Source organism: Sciurus carolinensis, chromosome 1 (assembly GCF_902686445.1).
Source record: "Sciurus carolinensis chromosome 1, mSciCar1.2, whole genome shotgun sequence".
Lineage (NCBI taxonomy): Eukaryota > Metazoa > Chordata > Mammalia > Rodentia > Sciuridae > Sciurus > Sciurus carolinensis.
Window position 1 is genome coordinate 166,171,426 of NC_062213.1, and position 20,488 is coordinate 166,191,913.

Sequence of the window (20,488 nt, forward strand, 5' to 3'; positions counted from 1 at the left end):
TCCCCTGGGCCTTGCCTCTGTGGTGGCCTGGATCCGGTGGCTGAAGCAAGTCATGGATAGAAAAGGGATGGAGGTCAACAGGAGGTGGACACTGGGTTATTTGACTCTAAGTCACATAATCCCCAGTCTCCAGTCTCTATGAAGAAGTCTCCTGACTGCGAGGATGCAGAGCTGGCGGCCTGGGGTTGAAGCAGCAGGGTGGCATTCTTCCTGAGATGGGAGACACTCAGCAGCCAGAGCTGCCCGAGTGAAAGGGGCTGCATCAAGAGGCAGTGAGTCCCCAGCTCTGAAGCGTGTAAGCGGACTGGAGTGGAGGAGAGGTGGGAACATGTGTTGGGTGGGATCCCAGGTCAATGGCAGAGGGGAAAAAAAAGCCAGGACCTGGGGACAGGACTGGAATTAGAACCAACTCACTGGGACCTCAGACGGGCCTGTCCCTACTTGAGGATTGCCACCTCTAGAAGAGGTCTCCACAGACCTGTGATGAACTCCTCCTTTTGTCCAAGACCACCCCAAAGGCAGCTCTGCACGTAACACAGAGAATGGAGAGCTGGGAGCTCAGCAGGTGCGGTGGGACAAGGTTCCCATGGCGGAGCCTGAGCTCCAGCAGTGCCTCCCTGGTCCCTGCAGTGTCTTGGAACAAGTCCGTATCTGTCTCCAAGCCACAACACTGCCTGTTATCTTCCCAGCCTGCTCCCACCTTCATGCAGATTAGTCCTGAATGTCAGTGTCTCACAGACCCTCACCCTGACCTTGGTTACCCAGTGCGGCACCCCTTGTCCTGCAAGGGAAGGGCTGGCACGCTCTTCCCAGCTGCTGATGGCCATAGCTGTGCCCCTCCTGGAAACTGCCTCCCTCAAGGGATTCACTCCTCCCAGGCAGTGGCCAGTGCCCAGTGGCTGGTGTGCTTTAAGGTCCTGCCAACTTGCCTCCATCTGGGACAGCGCTGAAGAGCCATCCTCGTTCCGGAGTTCTCTGCAGGATCAGCTGCGGCCTTAACTTCTCCTCCCACCCAGCTGTGCCTCCTGGCTTCCTTGCAGGTGTCTCCGGAGAGCACTCCCAGTAAATGTCCCGCCATGGCTCTCCATCTCAGCCTGCTTCCAGGGACCCCCACCTAGGACATCTGCTTCAAATTTCTTCCCATCCCTCTACCATATACTTCTTCATTCAGGGTCTCTTCCCACATTAGAAGGTAAATGCCAGGAGCGCAGGGGTGTCTGCGTCACTGCTCTGTACACAAGGCCTTGCGTGAACTCTGACGCGCACTAGATGCTCAGTGAAAACTCAGGATGAGCACTCGTCCTGAGATAAGGAGCAGGCACTAGGATTGACTGGTTCCCAGACACACCAGGAGAGGGTCCCGGTACCAGGGTGGTCTTTCAGCAGTCATACCATCTGAGACACTCGGGTCACATGCATGCTTCATGGGACTTTCACTTGCTGTGAGAGGAAACAGGGAGATGCTAAAATGCCTGAGATGACCTTGCCTGGCTCCTTCCCAGCCGTGGGCCTGCAGCGAGTGAGGGATGGAGCCCTGCAGATCCAGTTCCAGGGCCAGCCTGAGCTGGTATCAGGAGACAGCAGACTAAAGGGAGGCCCCCATGTGAGCCCTTTTCATGGGGCTTCTGAAAACTCCAAATCCACCTACTTAAGAACAGTTGGTCAAATGCAACCTATTTAATCTGCAAGTGGGGAAAATTAGAAAGGGAGAGGCTTTAGCCCCATTTTGTAGAAGAGGAGTTGAGATCTGAGGGCGATTGGGTATAGGAGTTTCAAGGGAATGGCTTCCTCCAGGCCAAATTTATGATTTTCTTGCCCTGAAATCTAGGAAATGAACAATGAATCAACCAGACACTTAAATCTATAACACAATGAGAAATGTGTTCAGGTACAAGTTTACAATGGGAAACATTTTGGTTCCAAAAATGTCTTGCTTACAAGTCCCCACAGTGAGATTTCCATACCAAGTGTGACCCTATGCCCCTCCCCACCCCTCTCCCCAGTGTTCTGCTTCCTTCCCAACACAGGCTGGCTAGCTGGGCTCCTTGTTCTCAGGTTTTAAGCCAGACAGGCCTTAACTCCATTTCATCAGAAATACAGGGTGGTGGGATGAGGAAGGTGGGCATTAGGAATACGTCTTTGTGATGGGAGCAGTTATCACCACATATGCACTTTCCAGCAATTCACACCATGTTGTGGTTTGGATATGAGGTGTCCCCCCAAACTTCCGGTGCTATTGCAGAAATGTTCAGAGGTGACATGATGAGATTATAAGATCTATAACCTAATGAGTGGATTAATCCCTTTGATGGGTTAATAATTTGGAAGGACAACTGTACTGGGTTGTAACAGTGAGCAGGTGAGATATTAGAGGAAGTTAGGTCACTGTGAGTGTGCTTTTGTGGCTTCTATTTTATCCTGCACTCTTGCTCTGCTTCCCATCTGCCATGAGTGGAGCAGCTTTCCTCTGCTGTGTCCTTCTGCCATGATATTCTGCCTCATCGCAGGCCCAGAGCAATGGAGTCAGTCAACCATGGACTGAACCTTTGAATCTGAGCCCAAATAAACTTCTCCTCCAAGTTGTTCTTTTTTTTTTTTTAATGTATTTTTTTTAGTTGTTGATGTACCTTTATTTTATTCATTTATTTATATGCTGTACTGAATTGAACCAGTGCCTCACACATGCTAGGCAAGTGCTCTACCACTGAGCCCCAGCCCTAGCCCCTCAAGTTTGTTCTTCTTGGGCATTTTGGTACAGCAATGAAAACCCAACGAACACACACTACATCATGTGGCTTCTGAGCCTGTTTCTCCATCTGCGTGGGGAGAATAACAACCACTGTGACTCCTGCTTCACTGTGCAGATCACTTTGCGCTGAATGCAATGGGCTCCAGGCCCAATTTACCACCCAGGCTAGCTGGCAGGGCTGTCCTAGTTTGGGGGCTTAGGAGGCCTAGGCTACTGGCTGCCCTGCAAAACCAGGTCCACCCAGGACTGTCTCAAGCTGCAGGGTCTTAGGACTGTGCTCACTGAGCCTTCATCCCACTGGCCTGGGGCTCCAGTTCACTTCACCCTTTCACTCCATTCAACCCCTAAGGGACTTAGTCTGCTTAGAACTGCACTGGCCTCCACCTGGACCACTGTCCTGCCAATTCATCCTCTGCATTCCCCGCAGTGTTCTTTAAAAACTCCCATGACTCAGCAATCTTGTGGCGAGGAATTTACCCAATGGCTATGCTGGCAAAAGTACTCTAAGATGCATGAAAATGTATGCTGCAGCATTATTGGTAATAACTACTAACTGGAAATAACCTGATGGTCACCAGTGGATAGTAACACAGCACAGGTGAGTGTATGTGCTGATACGGCAAGATCCTGTGATTCCCAGACTGAGGTGGCAAAGGGCCTATGAATATAGCTGATGTGGCAGGCTGGAGTCCCAGCTACTAGGGAGGCTGAAGCAGGAGCATTGCAAATCCGAGGGCACCTACAGTCACTTAGTGAGATCCTGTCTCAAAATTAAAAGGGCTGGGGATGTAGCTTAGTGGTAGAGCACCTTGGATTTGATTCCTAGGACCACCAAAAAAATAAAAAAGCTGTAACTGGGACTATGACTTGATGACACTAAGTAATGGGCAGATGCACTTATGACATGTTTTACCATGTGGTACATGAGACACCGAGTAGTGGTTATCCTTTGGAAAAAGAACTGGGGATTGCCTTGGGAGGGGTGACAACTTTTGAACCTTTCTGAACTCCCTGATTTCTCACCATTTACATGTAACTTGTTTCATTAGGTAAAATGGGTAACAGGGCTCACCGATTCCCCTGGATCCAACATCAACTCCCGTGGGAACCACAGTGCTTGGCGTTCCAGGTCCCCCATGAGCTGGTCACCCCAGTCTCAGATTCACTGGCTTCACACCTCTTGCTTCACATCTAGGAATCCCAGATGCTACCCAGCCCACCCCATACCTCGCCTGAGATAAGCTGTCAAGTGCAAAGAGCTGATACAGTGGTGCTCATCTGTAGTCCCAGCTGCTCAGGAATTTAAGATCAGCCTGGGTGACGTGGTAAGACACCCCCTTTTATTTCTGACACCGGGTGTTGAGCCCAGGGGTGCTCTACCACTGAGCTACACCCACAGTCCTTTTTACTTTTTTTATATTGAGACAGGGTCTCACTAAGTTGCTGATGCTGGCCTCGAACTTGCAATGCTCCTGCCTCAGGGGCTAGAGTTAGGATTACAGGCGTGCACTACTGTACCCGGATGAGATCCCCTCTTAAAAAATAAATTTGTCTTGCATGCACAAGGCCCTGGGTTCAATCCCCAGCACCACACACACCAAAAAATAAAAATAAAAATGAAAATAAAATTTGAATGTGAAATGAAAAGTGCACAGCCTAGGAGTTGGGCACAGGTTGGAAAAGGCTTTGCCGCTTTCTGGCTGTGGACACTGCAGGCTCCCAGGTCTCTCCAGAGCCCCTCCAGCCAGGGAAGCCCTTTCCCAAGGTCACTCCCATAGAGGTGAGGAGCAGTTATCCAATGACCAGCAACAGGTCAATGGTGTCTGTAGGCTCAACCCCCTTGCATCAGTGGGTCGACTCTGACCCCAAGGTATCTGTGGACCTGGCAGGGACTTTGGATGTGAGCACACTGGTTCAGTCCTTTCTCCCCAGTGCTATCACCCATGAGCCCCAAGGTGCTGGGCCTGAAGTGGTTCCCCAGACTCAAACCAAATCTCCTCTCCTAGGGAAGCAGACCCAAAGCACCAGCTGTGGGACCTTCCTTGCATTATGTTTTCTCGTCTTTAGGGCAGAGAACAGTGTCTCACACCCTAGGCACTCGGCATTTCTCCTAACTTTGGAAATGACATTTCTTATGCAATTACTCAGCAGGGCTGTGTGAGGATCGAATAAGGTGCAGTGTACACGGCACCTGGCATGTGGCAGTGTCTGACACAGGGGAGAACTTGATATTATTTGAATAAACAGAGGCCAGGTGACCCAGAACTGTGTGGCCCATCATCCAAGAAATCCACAATGGATACGCTATTCAGATTTTCTACAGTCACTGGAATGTGTGTGCAATGTAAACAATTCTGTGAGAACCCAGCACCCACTGCAGAGCATCTGCCAGTAGGCCCATATGACAGACAAAGAGTCTTCACAACAATAAAGGTCCTTCATCTTTCAGATGAAGAAACTGAAACAGAACTAGGAAGATGCTCACCATAGTCTGAGTCTAGGGCAGGGCTGGTGGAGGCTGAGGCTGAGGCTGGCCAGGCTCCAGGACCCACACCTGCACAGCACGATGACCCAGGGCTGCAGTACCCACCAACAGCACCATCACACCAACACGGGCTCCAGTACAATGCAGGGTTCTTTACTGTCAGTGAGACCAGAGGCTGAACAGGGGCAGAGGCCCTGGCTCCACCCAAGATGAAGGCTCCTCACAGGGGGCAGGCAGCGGGGGTGGGGGTGGGGTTCAGGCCTCAGAACCCCTTGGCTCACACGGCACCATGCAAATACAGAGCCAAAAACTTCCTGAATGTCTCTGGATTGAAACTAGTTGGTCCGACAGGTTCCTGGAAAGAACACAGTCCATTAGGATCCTGCTACTAGATTTAATGGCAGCAATTAAAACAAAGGCCCATCTTCTGTAAATCTTGAGCTCCTGGGTCATCACTGTTTCTTCCCCGACTGACTCTCAACAGGACTAAGAAGGGGTACTGGGGAGCTAGCACTGAAGAGATGCCTGAGGGGGGTGGTAGTGAGAAGGCCTGTAAGTGTCTGCTGACACCGTCCTGCTGCTCCCTAACTCCTCTCGTCTCAACCACCAGGAAGTCTGTTGCCTCCTTTCATTCAAGGACAACAGTCCCTTGCTCATTTCACCTCCATTTATCAGGGGCCTGCTATCACCGTACTGGGCTGTGCCCAGGGCTAGAGACCCAGCAGTGATGTGGATTTGGTGCCCGTCCTCAAGGATCTTACAGTCAGGTGTCCAAGAGTGGTAATAAAAGGTGACAGACCTCATTGCAAAGCAGAAAAAAGGTACTAAGAAAACAGGGGAAATGACTTAACTCACCGACTTACATACAAGGAAGGAGTAGAATGGGCCAGAAAGAAAAAGGAGAGGAAGGAGTCTTCAGAGAGAACAGCATATGCAAAAACAGAGTACAAGAAGAGGGCCAGAAGGGCCAGGGTGAGGCTGAGGCTAAGGCCCAGGCCCCTGGTAATGGGTGGAGTGATGGGAGCTGGCAGAGTGGAAGCTGGTTCACCAAGACAAGGGGCCTAGTACTGAGTCTGCTCTGGAAGGAAGAGATTAAAGGAAGAAGGTCTGAGTCACAAAGGGGATGGACTAAGAACAGAGATGGGAGGTGGCTGGTGTGCCCGTGCAGGTGAGACAAGGTGGTCTGGAGTCAAAGAGAAGGGCTCAGATCCAGAAGACGTTTCAAGGGCAGAAATGTGGACATGCTGGGAGTCAAAGAATGCAATCTGTCAGCAGGCCCTGGGTGGGAACCAGCTGTCACAGACCTAGCAGCGTCCTGGTCCGCTCCCTCTCATCCCCTGATCCCGCTCTCTTCAGAATGCTCTCTGCTGACTTGTGTTCTTGGTTCTTGTGTCAACTGACTTAAGACATCATTGCTGCCTGCTGCAGAGAGCAGGCCTGGACCCTGTCAGTTGATCCCTTGGTGCAGCAGTGACAGTGACAGTGACATGGGAGGAACTGTGTGTCAGTGGAATGAAATAATACATTGCTCACAGGCCCTGCCCTCTAGGAGTGTGGAGCTTAGTTTAGAGAAGAAAAACATGTGAACAGATAACTACTCTGGGGTCCACTGAGGCACTGAAGTAAGGCAGAAGCTGAGGACGGTGGTGGGAAGGTTTCCCATGGTAAGAAAATCACTAAACCTGGAAGGACAAGTGAAGGACGGCCAGATGAGAGAAAGGGAGGAGGAAGGGAGAAGCCTCCTATACAAAAGGAGCAGCATCCCCCCAGGCCCCAGGCCTGCTTGATGCTGGAAGGAGTTGGGTGTGGCTGGAGGCAGGTGCAGAGGGAAGTAGGAGCTGAAGAGAGGGGCAGGCAGACATTCTGGGTACACAGTCCCTAGAGCCAGGTTCTCTTCCCAGCCCTGTTGCAATCACCAAGCAGGAAAGAGCTACACTTACCACCACCACCTTCTTTTTGATTACTGGGAGACACCAGAAGTGCTGATAGAGGAGCTGATCCGAGTCCACCCAGACCAGATTCTTGACCCCCTCGTTAGAGGCCAGATCTGTGGTGTTCAACTGCAACACCAGAAACTGGAAGACACGTCCATCTGTGCCCACACTCTGCACAACTATTGGATGCTCCAAGACCTTGTTGTCGTTCTGAGAGGAACAGAAGACAAATCAAATCTATCTCTAGATTCACGAGAGTAGAGGTGAGCTTATGAAAACTGGAAGTGCTGGCACTCAGAAGGCCACTGAAATAAGAGGTTTAAGTAGTAGCTGTGAAAACCAGGAGGTGCCAACTGAAAGCTCATCAGCAAGTGCGCTGCCTGGAGTGAATGTGGCTAGAGTGGACTCTCCAGGAAAGGGGCGTGTAAGAATAGCAAAGACCAGGCAGCTTCTAGTACTGCCCTTCAAAACACCCAACTCCTCCCATTTAATGGTTTCATTTTTTTTTTTTTTTAAGTTGTAGATGGACCACAATGTCTTTATTTATTTTTATGTGGTTCTGAAGATTGAACCCAGTGCCTCACACATGCCAGGCAAGCGCATTACCACTGAGCCACAACCCCACCCCCTAATGGCTTCATCTTGGGGCAATTAAAATAGAATGGAATTCAGGGCACAGTGAGGGAGAACCAGGCCTTCCCTCACCTCTCCTGCCTGGCCACCCCCCATCCCGTTGTTTGTGTCCCAGGGAGTCTAGTGCTTGAACTTGAGCATACTGAATTAATAATTCCCACCACTGAGAGGCAGTTACCTGGTAAGTCACAAAGTTCAGGCAAGTGAGCTGGGAGACTAATGACAGAAATCCCTCAAACTCATGGTATTGCCTGATGAGGATAATAGTGACATCAGCTATCAAACCTTAACCTGGAGGAGTGGTGAACAGATATGATGTCATTTGGTTCTCACACCATTCAACAGAGAGAAGAAAACAGACTCAGCAGGGTATACTGACTTGTCTGTGACTTGAGAGTCACAAAGAGGGTGGCACCAGTACCCAACACGGTTCTTGCTAGATTAGACCATGTGCACCGTCCACTCCTGCCTTGATCCGAGGGCCTGGCATCCTGGACTGTCTATGCCAGCAGTCACTTAGCTTCATGCTAAGGGCATCACACTCTCACTGCAGCTTCAGCAGTGCCACACCAGGACTTTACCAGTTATTTCATTCGCTGATGATCTTTTTCAGTTGGCACCACATGGTAATCATAGTAATACTAAAACCACTTTACTGAAGGCCTCCTGGGTGCCAGGCATCTTGGCAGTTTTTCATAAAATCACCTCTATGCTCATAAATCCAGAGGTATAGTCCCACTTAAGAGATAAGAACACTGGTGTAATTTGCTCCAGGTCACTCATGAGGTCGGAGTCAGGATCAAACCCCAGGCTGTTAAAGCATTTAAAACCTTGTTTTGGTTTACACCCAGTGTCCCAGTGTACATGACAGCAGCACCTATTTTTCTCAGTAGTGTCCATGTTTGGATGATAAACCATATGGTCAACCTATGGAAACTGCAGCAATCCAGTTTGGTGATTGCTACTTGTTGGACAAAGATCCAATAAGCAGGTCCCACAAAGTAGGGCATCCTGATTCAAAAATGCTGCTGACACTCACCCTCCAGGGCTGGCTGATCTGACCTCAGGAATAGCTAATGGCAGACCTCAGTGTGGGCCACTGGGGTTGTTGGCCTTAGAAATATCTGTTCTTAGCTGCATAAAAAAATAGTACCTGTAAGTGATAGCTGAGAATTCTACATCGACTCTTACCTCTCTATAGATCAATAAAACTGCAGGTAGTTACATAAATTTCTCAGCAATTTTACCTTTTACCTAGAGAATCTTCCCATAATTGCTCAACTTCACATCTCCAGGTATAATTTGTACATGGAGGGGTTGGGGAAAGCCCCCTCTCCTGCTCACCTGGGTGGCAATTAGTGGTAGCAGGCTCTGCTGGCAAAAGCTGGCAGTTGCTACAATGAGCTGGCAGGCCTGGGACATGTCATGTGACTGCCTCCTTCCATCCTTCAAAGGTGGAGTGATTACGGATTTAATCCTTGCTTCCTTAGTCATTAGATGTGGGATCTTGGAAAAATTACCTAACTTTCCATAGCCTTCAAGACGTATACAGTTAGAATGGGAATAAAGCTAGCCTTTCTCAGACTGGAAAGACACAAGGTCACATAAAGATGTGACAATAGTTTTCCTTTTTTCTTTTTTTTTTTTTTTTTTTTGTGGTCCTGGGGATTGAACCCAGGGTCTCACGCATTCTAAGGAGGTCTTCTACCACTGAGCTACATCTCAGCTCACTTGCTAATCTCTTATGTGTGCGACCTTGGGGAAGTTACTTAGCCTACTGAGTTTCAGTGTCACCTGCCAAGTGAAGCTAACAGCCTCTGCCACATGGGGTTGCTATAGGAGTGAATTGTGCAGTTGTCCTCAAATTTTCATGCAGGGTTTTCAAACTCAAGTTTGTATTGGTTTCATTCACCTGGGAGGTGTGTTCAAATGCTGACAGCTGGCCCCAACCCCAGGACTTCTGACTCAATTGGTATTGGTCTGGGAATACGCATTTCCAACAAGCTCCTGGAAGGGAGCTCATCAAGGCTATATTTTGAGAGCCAATAATACAAGAACCCTAATCAATGCCTGGGAAGTAACAGATGCTCAATATAGGCACCATCCATCCCACTCCCAATCCATGTACCTAGTCACACCTCCCCAATCCTGCCTAGTGCCTAGACCAAGTAGGACAGGAAACTACAGAATTTCTTCACTCCTCCAAGAGGCACTTAGGCTCTAACCAAGACCTGGTTGCCTAGCAGTATCTCTCAGAAGCCCTCTCCTGCACATACAAAAGCCAGGGACCTGGTGTCTTAGGTCTGCTTAGGGTTCTTATGTGACCCTCGTCTCCCTGGAGGCATTTGCTCTGGTGCCCCCTATCTTGGGACAAGTGTCTGTGACAACCACTCATCCTCCATTCTATATCATCGTGGTCTCTGGGACTTCCTCATAGGATCAAGGGATTGCCACCACGTGGTACCCTGGATCCCCAGAATCTACTGTGAGCTGGCAAGCTGGGCTAGGCCATCTCCACTGCCTCACTTCCTTCTGCCTGCCTCGTGGAGACCTGGGCTCCAGTTCTAACATTGCAGAGTAGGGTGGTGCCCTGGAGCACAGAGACCTGAAGGTTTCAGAGCTGGGGGCACTTCATTCCAATCTTTTCCCCACCGCTTACTGTTGCAGAATGCTGGGCAAGCTACTTAGCTCTCCATGTTTCTGTGGAATACTTTTGAAAACAGGGATCTCAATGAAACCTCAAGGGCTACTGTCTCTGGGTAAAGTGCAAGCCCCCAGCTAGCCCCCAGTGGAGGTCAGTTCAACCCACAGGGTGAGAGGAAGTGCCTCTCCCTAAGATTCTCAGTCAAGCCAGGAGTTCCCACACTGACGTCTTCCTTTGAACAATGTCCTTAAGATAGGGACATGACACCACATAAAGCAGTTCAGTGGTCTTCTCTACATACATACCCCATAGAGTCGACGGGCCTGAGCCAGGGCATTGCCAAAAGCAAACAAAATCATCTTGGCCCGCAGCTGTTCTGGACGAAATCGGTGTGGCCGTATCCTGGCTGTCTCCAGGAGATACAGGGTGTGGGGAAAGCAATAAGGATAGCCCTCTCGGAATCCTGCAAGATATGTAATCATGTGGAGGAGCAGAAAAGATTAGCCAGCTTGCCAGAGCCTCAGGAGAGTCACCTCCTCAGCTCAGGGGCAAGGACTACCAAGACACTGGAAGCATACACCTGCTCAAAGTGGCCACAACCAGCCTGCTGCCTGCTTTCCATAAATAACTTTTCTACTGGGCCACATCACACTCAACTACATATGTCTACTGGGTAGCTATGACAGAGACCATATGTAGGTTGCAAAACTTAAAATGTTTACTATCTGGCTCTTTACAGAAATCGCTTGCCAATCTGTTACAGGTGCTTCTTGTGTGCTTGCTCTGACTCTACCCTCTGTCTCTTCTTCGAGTCCACAAATGAGAGTGATATCAGGAGAGAAATAACCTGAAAGCTGTGGTAATTATTAAAAAGAAAGCAAATCATTGTGGAATTCAGTACTTTACTATTATTCAGTACTTGAATGTTATTTGTTGCTTTAATATTACTAAAAAATGACTTGTCTCATATTTCACAACTGGTCAAAATTTTGCATTTGCTCATCTTAGCCACAATCTGTCAAGTAAGGATCTCTTCTCCTGCAAAGCTATGAATAAACCCTTATAAGGCTGGAAGCTTCTAGAATAAGTGACCTGAATCAGTGAACATGGGTGAAAAAGAGAAAGAGCAAGATATAGGCTCTGAAAACCTCTGAGGAGAGCACTAGCAGAGGGATGTGGCTTTCCTGCACATATAAGTACCTAATACACATGTGTCGCTAGATGCTAAGATACAAATCAGGAGCAGAGCCCAAACGGAGCCTGCCAATGCCTTTGAGGAACTCACAGTCTAAAGGGGAGAAACAGAAAAACTGATCATGTCCAGACGGAGGGACATGTCAAAGTGATTTAGGAACTGGGTGCAGTGGTACACGCCTGTAACTCCAGTGGCTCAGGAGGCTGAGGCAGGAGGATCTTGAGTTCAAAGCCAGCCTCAACAAAAGTGAGGTGCTAAGCAACTCAGTAAGACCCTGTCTCTAAATAAAATACAAAATAGGGTTGGGGATGTGGTTCAGTGGTAAAGCGTCCCTGGGTTCAAGCCCCCTGTACTAATAAAACAAAACAAAGTGATTCAGGGATGAGGAAGGAGAGATAAAAGGTCCCTGATGAGACAGAAATCTCTGGAAGGAAGTGATTAAGACAAATTGTGAGCTGCAGATGAATGGCCAAGGTTTCTGTCAAGGAATTAGAAAGCACAGTGGTGAGAAGGGCATGAGGTATGAGGTACGGCTAGAATGGACAGTGGGGGTGGGGTGATGATGGGGACAGGGGGCGGGAAGCAGATGTGAAGGCCCTCACAGAAGATCAGGAGAACTACTCCACAGAGGCAGTATGGAGGCAGCATGTAGGGAGATGAGATTAAACTGGGGTTTCAGAAAGTCTCCTCTGGACCTATCAGCTAGATGGACCAGTGAGAAAATAGCCTGGGGTCACGATGACCAGTCATGATGGCAGAGTGTAAGGCACTCTCGGGTCCAGCAGAGTTCGACTGCTGAGTTTCTCTTGTGGCTGATGGAGTCTGAGTTGGTGCCTTGTGGGATGGAATTTGGATAAATTGCCCATTGAAGGCCCATGGAGGAAGGCTGAAGGAACTGGCAGTCTACAGCATGAGCCGTAAGAGGGTGCCTGTCAAAGGATCCATAAATAAAGGAAAAGCCTGGTCAAAGGGCTCTTAAGACAGGCATGGTGGGGCACACCTACAATCCCAGCCTCAGGAAGCTGAAGTAGGAGGATCACAAGTTCAAGGCCAGCCTCAGCAACTTAGCAAGACACTGTCTTGAAATTAAAAACATAAATAAATAAATAAAAAAGGACTGGGATGTAGCTCAGTGGTAGTTTGGGTTTAATTCTCAGTATTAAAACAACAATAACACCTATAATTCCAGCAGCTAGGGAGGCTGAGGCAGGAGGATCACAAGTTCAAAGTCAGCCTCAGCAACAAGGCACTAAGCAACTCAGTGAGACCCTGTCTCTAAATAAAATACAAAAAAAAAGGATTGGGGATATGGCTCAGTGATTGAGTGCCCCTGAGTTTAATCCCTGGTACCCACCCCACCACCCCAAAAAAACCCACCACCAACAACAAAAAACACTGAAGCTACTCATTAACATTCTGATATCAGAAGTTATTACTCAGGAGTAAAATGCAAAGTCAGCCTTAAAACAAATCACTCAACCTCCCTGAGCCAGTTTCCTTGCGTATGAAATGGGAATAATAGTAACTGCTGCATGGGCTGTTACATTGATTCTAGGAGACAATGCATGTGAATTCTTAGCACGTCCTTTTCCTCTAGATAAAGCACATCCCTCACCTCTTCACTGCCTACAACTCAAAGGCTTTGCTTCTCACCTGTGTCATCTTTCAATTTGTAGACATTGCATTCCTGAAGATCAATAGTGGGAGATATGGGATAGAAGTTCTCGAGAACATGATTCTTGGTAGCTTCAATCTCCTCTCTGGAGGCAATGGGGGGCAGAGGATCCTTGACACTCAGTCGGGTGCCACTGGTACCACGTACCTGAAGGAGAACAGACTCTAAAAGAGGAAAAAAATGTTCAGTTCAAACTAGTATAAAATCTTTAATCTGTTCAGCACAGTCTAAAGCCTTTATTCCCTGTGCACCTCAAATCCACTATAGTCTAACCACAGAACACAAAACCTGGGATTAGGATGTTAATACTGGGGTCCCTGAGAGGGAGATGAGCTAGTGCACTCTTCTTACTGTGTTCCTTTCCTGACAAATGCAGACATGATGGTCCAGTGCATGCCACACAGATCTTCCCAAGCACCAACCTTAAGCTGGGAATCCAGCTTTCCCTCTCTGTTCAAGGAGCTCACCAGACAGGAAGTGCTGTAGCAAAAAGTATGAACCAGACTCAGATGCAGTCCAAGAGGGAAAAGTGACTTCTCTGGGAGGTCTGGAGAGCATCTTGAGAAAAACAATGCCTTAAAAGGATGCCATCTAAAGGTTGGAGAAGATCAAGACTTCTCAACTTTAGCACAATCCACATTTCAGACCAGATAATTCATTGGTGAAGGGGCTATCCTGTATTTAGCAGCAGCCCTGCCTCTACCACTGGAAGTCCCTTCCCATCCTATCCCTACCCGCCCAAGTCATCACAATCAAAAATGTTTCCAGACATTGCCAAATGTTCCCTTGAGGGCAAAACTATCTTCCAGTTGAAAATCACTGGTTTGGAGTCTATCAGGTAAGAAAGTGTAAGAAAATTGTTCCAGTTAAGGTGGAATAACATGTGCAAGGTCACCGGAATATGTGACTCTATAGTGAAACACATCCAATGGCTAAACATGGTATGGTAGCGAAGAGGGATAAAGAGCAAGAAGCAAAAGACCAGAAGCTAAAGACACTGATCAACCCTGGAACAAGGCCAGGTGACCCCAACAACTGAGAGTGAAACACCAGGTCAGTCAGAGAATTTCATGAGTCAGATTCACATATCTGCTGTGAGGAACACAGATGATCTGAGGAAACAAGCGTGCCTCAGATTGACCAGTAATCTGCATAAACATGTGCAGTTGCCCTTCACAGTAGTCCTCGGGCAACCACGTGCCACCACCAGATGAAATGCACCTGGAAAGGCTCTTTGAGCATGGGAAACTGAGGGGACTCCAAGGAGGCACACCTGCTTCTGCAGGTGCTTTGGCTTCCGAAATATAGTCAAATCACAGGATGTAGACAATGTGGCAAAGTTGTTTTTCTGCTGGGTGCTGTGGAGCATGCCTGTAATCCCAGCAACTCAGGAGGCTGAGGAAGGAGGATCACAAGTTCAAGACCAGTCTCAGCAATTTAGCAAGGCCCTACGGACTTAGTAAGATCCTGTCTAAAAAAAAAAAAAAAAGGGGGGATGTGGCTCAGCAACACTGGGTTCAATCCCCAGTACCCCCCGCCAAAAAAAAAGGCTGGTTTTCTTATAGTTCTAACAATCTGTTTGGTCAATAGCACTGCCATTTAATAAGTATGTGGTCTTCCTTATTGGGTATGTAAAAAAACAGATACTACATCTGTGGATGCATAAATGCTGATCAGTTTGTTAAAGTATATCATAATAATACCTCAAGATTAGTTTCCTAAAATATTTCCTGTTTCCTCACATATAATCTGCAAGGAACATAAATGTGCCTGGACCTCTCCTAACCCTGGGTTTTAGATTCTCCCCACAGACCACTCTAGTGTGGTTTCTAATTCAATTCCCTCCACATCCCTCCTCCAGTGACAGCTCCAAACGGGGCAGTTTAATTAGAGGTAATACTTGATGATGGGCCAAAAGTACTCCTCTATTAATGAGGCTCACTAATTTCCTTAGTGGTGCCATTACCTCTGCAAGGCTGACTCCCTGCCAGGAAGTCCATATGCAAAGGGCAAGCTAGAGAAACCTGACCAAACAGATGTCCTCAAGTGCCAAATTATTCCCTAGGTGGTTTCCCTGCTCCAGGATCCCACCACTTAGAACACCTGTGTCCTCTGACATCCCTGCCTCAAACACCTGAGAGTTGGTATCCGTTCAGATAGCTGCAACATACTGTAATAAGCGCTATGAAAGTGCTCTGATAGCATAATGAATGTAAGGAGCACCAAGGAGGGACAGCTAAACCAGCCTGGACTCACAAAGAAGGGGCTTGGGCTGAGCCTTACAGATAAGTAAAATAGGGTTACATGAGGAAAGTAGAAAAGAGCACTCCAGACAGAATGTACAGCAAGTATAAGGGCACCAAGGAGGGAATGCTTGACACCAAAAAGCTGCAAGTGGCTAGTTTAGGGAAGCGGGTAGAAAAGGACAGTAGTGCAGGAGGTAAGACTTAGAAAGACTAGGCAAAGGTCAAATCATAGAGGGCCTTGCACACCATGATAAAGAGTTCAAGCTACTAGAAGGCAGGATTTGAAATAAGGGAGAGACATAAAAAGAGTTGTATTGACCTTGTACGGTCATGCACACTTGTAATCCCAGCAACTCAGAAGGCTAAGGCAGAAGGATTCCAAGTTCAAGAACAGCCTCCACAACTTAGCAAGACTGTCTCAAAAATTACAAAAGGCTGGGGATGCAGCCAGTGGTAGAGCACCCCGGGTCCAACTCCAGTATGGGGTGGGGCAGGGTCTTTCTGTAGAAAGTGGTCTACAGAAGATCTACAAGCAATCAACAAACATATGGAAAAATGTTCAACATCTCTAGTAATAAGAGAAATGCAAATCAAAACTACCCTAAGATTCCATCTCACCCCAATTAGAATGGCGATTATCAAGAACACAAGCAACAACAGGTGTTGGCGAGGATGTGGGGAGAAAGGCACACTCATACATTGCTGGTGGGGTTGCAAATTAGTGCAGCCACTCTGGAAAGCAGTGTGGAGATTCCTTAGAAAACTTAGAATGGAACCACCATTTGACCCAGCTATCCCACTCCTTGGCCTATACCCAAAGGACTTAAAATCAGCATACTATAGAGATACAGCCACATTAATGTTCATAGCTGCTCAATTCACAATAGCCAGATTGTGGACCAACCTAGATGTCCTTCAATTGATGAATGGATAAAGAAACTGTGGTATATATATACAACGGAATATTACTCAGCCATAAAGAATGGTAAAATTATGGCATTTGCAGGCAAATGGATGAAATTGGAGAATATCATGCTAAATGAGATAAGCCAATCTCAAAAAACCAAAGGACGAATGATATCGCTAATAAGTGGATAATGACACATAATGGGGGCTGGGAGGGGTTAGTGTTAGGGTTAGAGTTAGGGTGGGGGGGCAAGAATGGAGGAAGGAAGGACTGTATAGAGGGAAAAGAGGGGTGGGGGGTGGGGGGAAGGGAAAAAATAACAGAATGAATCAAACAACATTACCCTATGTAAATTTATGATTACACAAATGGTATGCCTTTATGCCATGTACAAACAGAGAAACAACATGTATCCCATTTGTTTACAACAAAAAAAAAACAAAGTTAAAAAAAAAAAAAAAGAAAGAAAGAAAGAGGTCTACAGAAAGACCACTCTAGCAGCTATGTTGAACCCAGATTTGGAAAAGTAGAGAAGTGTGAAAGAGCTAAGGCCATTGCAATAGAACATGAGTGTGGTGAGGACAGAGACTCAATGTGCTTTATCTCCTCATCTTCAGCACTTAAGCACTCCCAAGCACAGTGTGGGCACTTAAACAGATATGGCTGGCTATTAATGGTCTTAGATTAAGATTAGTGATTAAAAACAAAAAAGGCTGGGCTAGGGTTGTGGCTCAGTGGTACAGCACTTGCCTAGCAAGTATGAGGCACTGGGTTCAATCCTCAGCACCACGTAAAAATAAATGAATAAAATAAAGGTCTACCATCATCTAAAAAAAATTAAAAAAAAAAAAAAAAAAAGATGAGGCTATACTAACCATACTGATGATGTGCCTTAGCCTACAAAACTGGGCCATGAAGAGAGTGAGGATAGGCATTTGGGTAGGGTAGGGTGGAAACAGGAAGGATGTAAGCTAATAGTGGGATTGAGAATACAAAGATAAAAACAGCTCAAAGTTCTCTAGTGTACAAGATGACCAACCTCGATTCCAGGTAGCAGATAATGAGTAGTTTTTGGCACAGATCCGCCTGGCCAGAGAAGGATGCTTGAGAATCTGGGATTTACACAGCTGTATCAGACTGTCCACAATGACTGGGCTTGGAGAAAAGCAGAGACATTTGCAGACTTAAAGTAACAGGTTGGTTCCAAGATCCATCATTTGGAAATCTTATTTACTTGGGGGAAACTTACCAGTAGGTCTCTCTCTTGGGGATATCCTCAGTGGAGTGCCAGAGACGGGCGTGAGAGATAATGTTTAGAACCTGCTCATCTTGGTTCTCTATGTGGTTCCTCGGATCCTCAACAAGGCTAAGCACTTTCTCAGGAAGGCCTTCTATTAACTTGCTCTTGGTCAGCCAGAGGGCCTGTTTCACACCTTTGGGGTAATCAACACAAAACAATGAAATGAGAAGTTGTTTCAGGGAAAGTTGCTCATGTCTGCTAGGCAGCATAATGGAGAAAAGACTGCCTTAAGAGAGGGCTACATTTGTCCTGGGACACCTGGGAAAGAACTGAAAGTGAAGAGTAGAGGGTAAGGGAGCCAGATTTCATCTCAACATCAGGAATGACCATCTACTTCAAGGTTAACAGCTGATTGTGGCTAGAAAACTGAGATCATATAGCTGAATCCTGTTAGGACAGTGAGATCCAAGGCTATGGGACTACATCAACAGATGCCAATCCTTCACTTAAGATCCCTTCTCTTGCTGGGCATGGTGGTACACGCCTATAATCATCCCAGTGGCTCAGGAGGCTGAGGCAAAAGGAATCCAAGTTCGAGGTCAGCCTCCACAACTAAGTGAGATCCCGTCCCAAAATAAAAAAAAATAAAAAGGGTTGAGTGTGTAGCTCAGTGATAAAGCACCTCTGGGCTCAATTCAATCCCTGATACAAAAAAAAAAAAAAAAAAATCCCTCTGTTAATCTACACCTTACCCCTGACACAAAAAAATCTGTATCTACCAAACGTACATTACTTATTAGGTAGAAACCCAGGAATAAATTCATGCAACCTTATCAAGGGAAAGCTGCTTTCAGAAAAAAATGGGAATAACTTTTAGGAAATCATGAATAACTTAAGGAGCCCTGAATTTGCTACCACTTAAGCACAGAACTTTTCATATCTTGCTTAAATTAACCCTGATATTCTGTAATGAGCTATATTACCCATCCGTAACGGGGATTGAACCCAAGGGCACTTAAGTACTGAGCTACACCCCAGTCTTTTTAATTTTTTGAGACAGGGTCTCATTAAATTGCCAAGGCTGGTTTACAACTTGCAATCTTCCTGCCTCAGCTTTCCAAGGAGCTGGGATTACATGCATGTGCCACCATGCCCAGCTCAGATGAGCATAATCTTAACTTCTCAAGCACTGCTAATGCCTTCATTCACTGAGTTCCATTACCAGAGTCACTGAAGGGTGCCATGTCTTGTAATACCCTTCAGAGCACCCTTTAAGGACACTGAAAGTGTTTAATGGCTAGAAAATCAGCTTGCAGGGAACTGAGTAGCTTAAGAGGCTGGCCAATTAACTTTTTCAAATCTGGGATTTTTTACTTGCTTAGGCCCCAATGTCTGACAGGGATCTTTCTTTCCTAATTACCCCTTGGAAAATACTGCTCCCACTTACCTCAAGCATTTTGTTTTTTGGACCTGTCCTATTCCCATCCTGATTTTGATGGGAAGACTGAGGAACAAGGAAAGGAACTCTCAATAAATAGTCACCTCCCCACACCACACAGGGACTCTAGATGTTTGTGGTGGGGGTGGGTTAGAGATTGAACCCATGTCCTTGAATATGCTAGGCAAGTGCTCAACCACTGAGCAACATCTCCAGCCCTTGATCCGTTCTTAGTGAAAGTGACAGAGAAGCAGAAATGGGTAGAAGTCTTCCAGGTTCCAGATTCTCTCCTAGAAAACATCTTGACTCTGACTCTTGACAAAAGGCACTAAAAGTGGAATTGGGGATCTGGCTTCACCATTACCCACAGTGCATCTGTGAGAAAATCACTTTTCTGCTACAATTAGTAATTCTGTAATATGAGGTAACAGGCCAGGAGATTAAACACTCTTTCTGCTCTCTTTCCACTATAATCTCCCTCCATCTATTTCTTAAAAGTACAGTTAATCTCCAGAATGTCAGAGCTAGAGGGGTCAGTGTGTACTGTCTAGTCATCACCATTCATTTCACAGGAACGGGAGGCTCAGGAAGACTGGCCACTTGCCTGAGGTCAGTGTTAGAGACATGGCTTGGTTTAGAAACCAGGTCTTTTCACTTTGTCACTAAAACTCATTATTCCCTCACATAATCATAGCTGTATTACATCCCACTTAATCCTGGTAACTTCCTGAAGATGGGAATCACTATGGTTCCATATTTCAGACGAAGAAACCAAGACCCGCAGAGCTTCAATGTTTTGCCCAAAGCAACAGAAGGTCGGGGGTCAGTGCTGGGCAGTGGAACTAGGCCGCCACCCGCCTGTCCTGGGTCCTCACCCTCCACCAGACGGCAACGCTCGTGGAATATGTAGCAAGCCTGGTCCTTGGACAGTGCATGCTTCTGAATCGGGATCGAGGGGCGGAACTTTGGGTGCGTCCAGCCAGGGTCCCACGGCGGGAAAACCGGCCGCGCGAGCCCCGGCATGAAGTGCATCTTCCCCGCGTAGGTGATGGGCTCCAGTCCAGGGATCTCGTACACCCTGTCCAGGGGAGGAGGCGGGGGCTTCCGCGTGGAGCGTACGCCCCACTCGTAAGCCCCGCGTTTCGGGGTGCCGCAGCCTCCAAGGCCGAGCCGCCCAGAGCCAGCTAGCGCCCGCTTTGCGGGCCCAGACGCCAACGCCATAGCCAGCTCTCCTCAAGACCTCCACCTGGACGCCGCCATCTTTCCCAGCGCAGGGTCTGCCGGGAGCTTAGGGGGCCGGACGCCGAGACTCGTTTTGTGAATGACAGCCACTTCAACCAGT

At 47.5% G+C, this 20,488-nt stretch overlaps 1 protein-coding gene across 1 annotated transcript; it reads right to left on the reverse strand.

Annotated features, from left to right (window-relative positions):
• Window positions 1–5,366: 5,366 nt before the first annotated feature.
• On the reverse strand, window positions 5,367–20,437 carry Mrpl37 (mitochondrial ribosomal protein L37). Its single transcript, XM_047550627.1, has 7 exons — window positions 20,022–20,437; window positions 17,718–17,901; window positions 17,508–17,623; window positions 13,294–13,479; window positions 10,751–10,908; window positions 7,175–7,378; window positions 5,367–5,589 (listed from the first exon to the last, which is right to left on the reverse strand). The coding sequence occupies exons 1-7, from the start codon at window positions 20,365–20,367 to the stop codon at window positions 5,512–5,514; spliced, it is 1,272 nt and encodes a 423-aa protein (XP_047406583.1). The 5' UTR covers window positions 20,368–20,437; the 3' UTR covers window positions 5,367–5,511.
• Window positions 20,438–20,488: the final 51 nt, after the last annotated feature.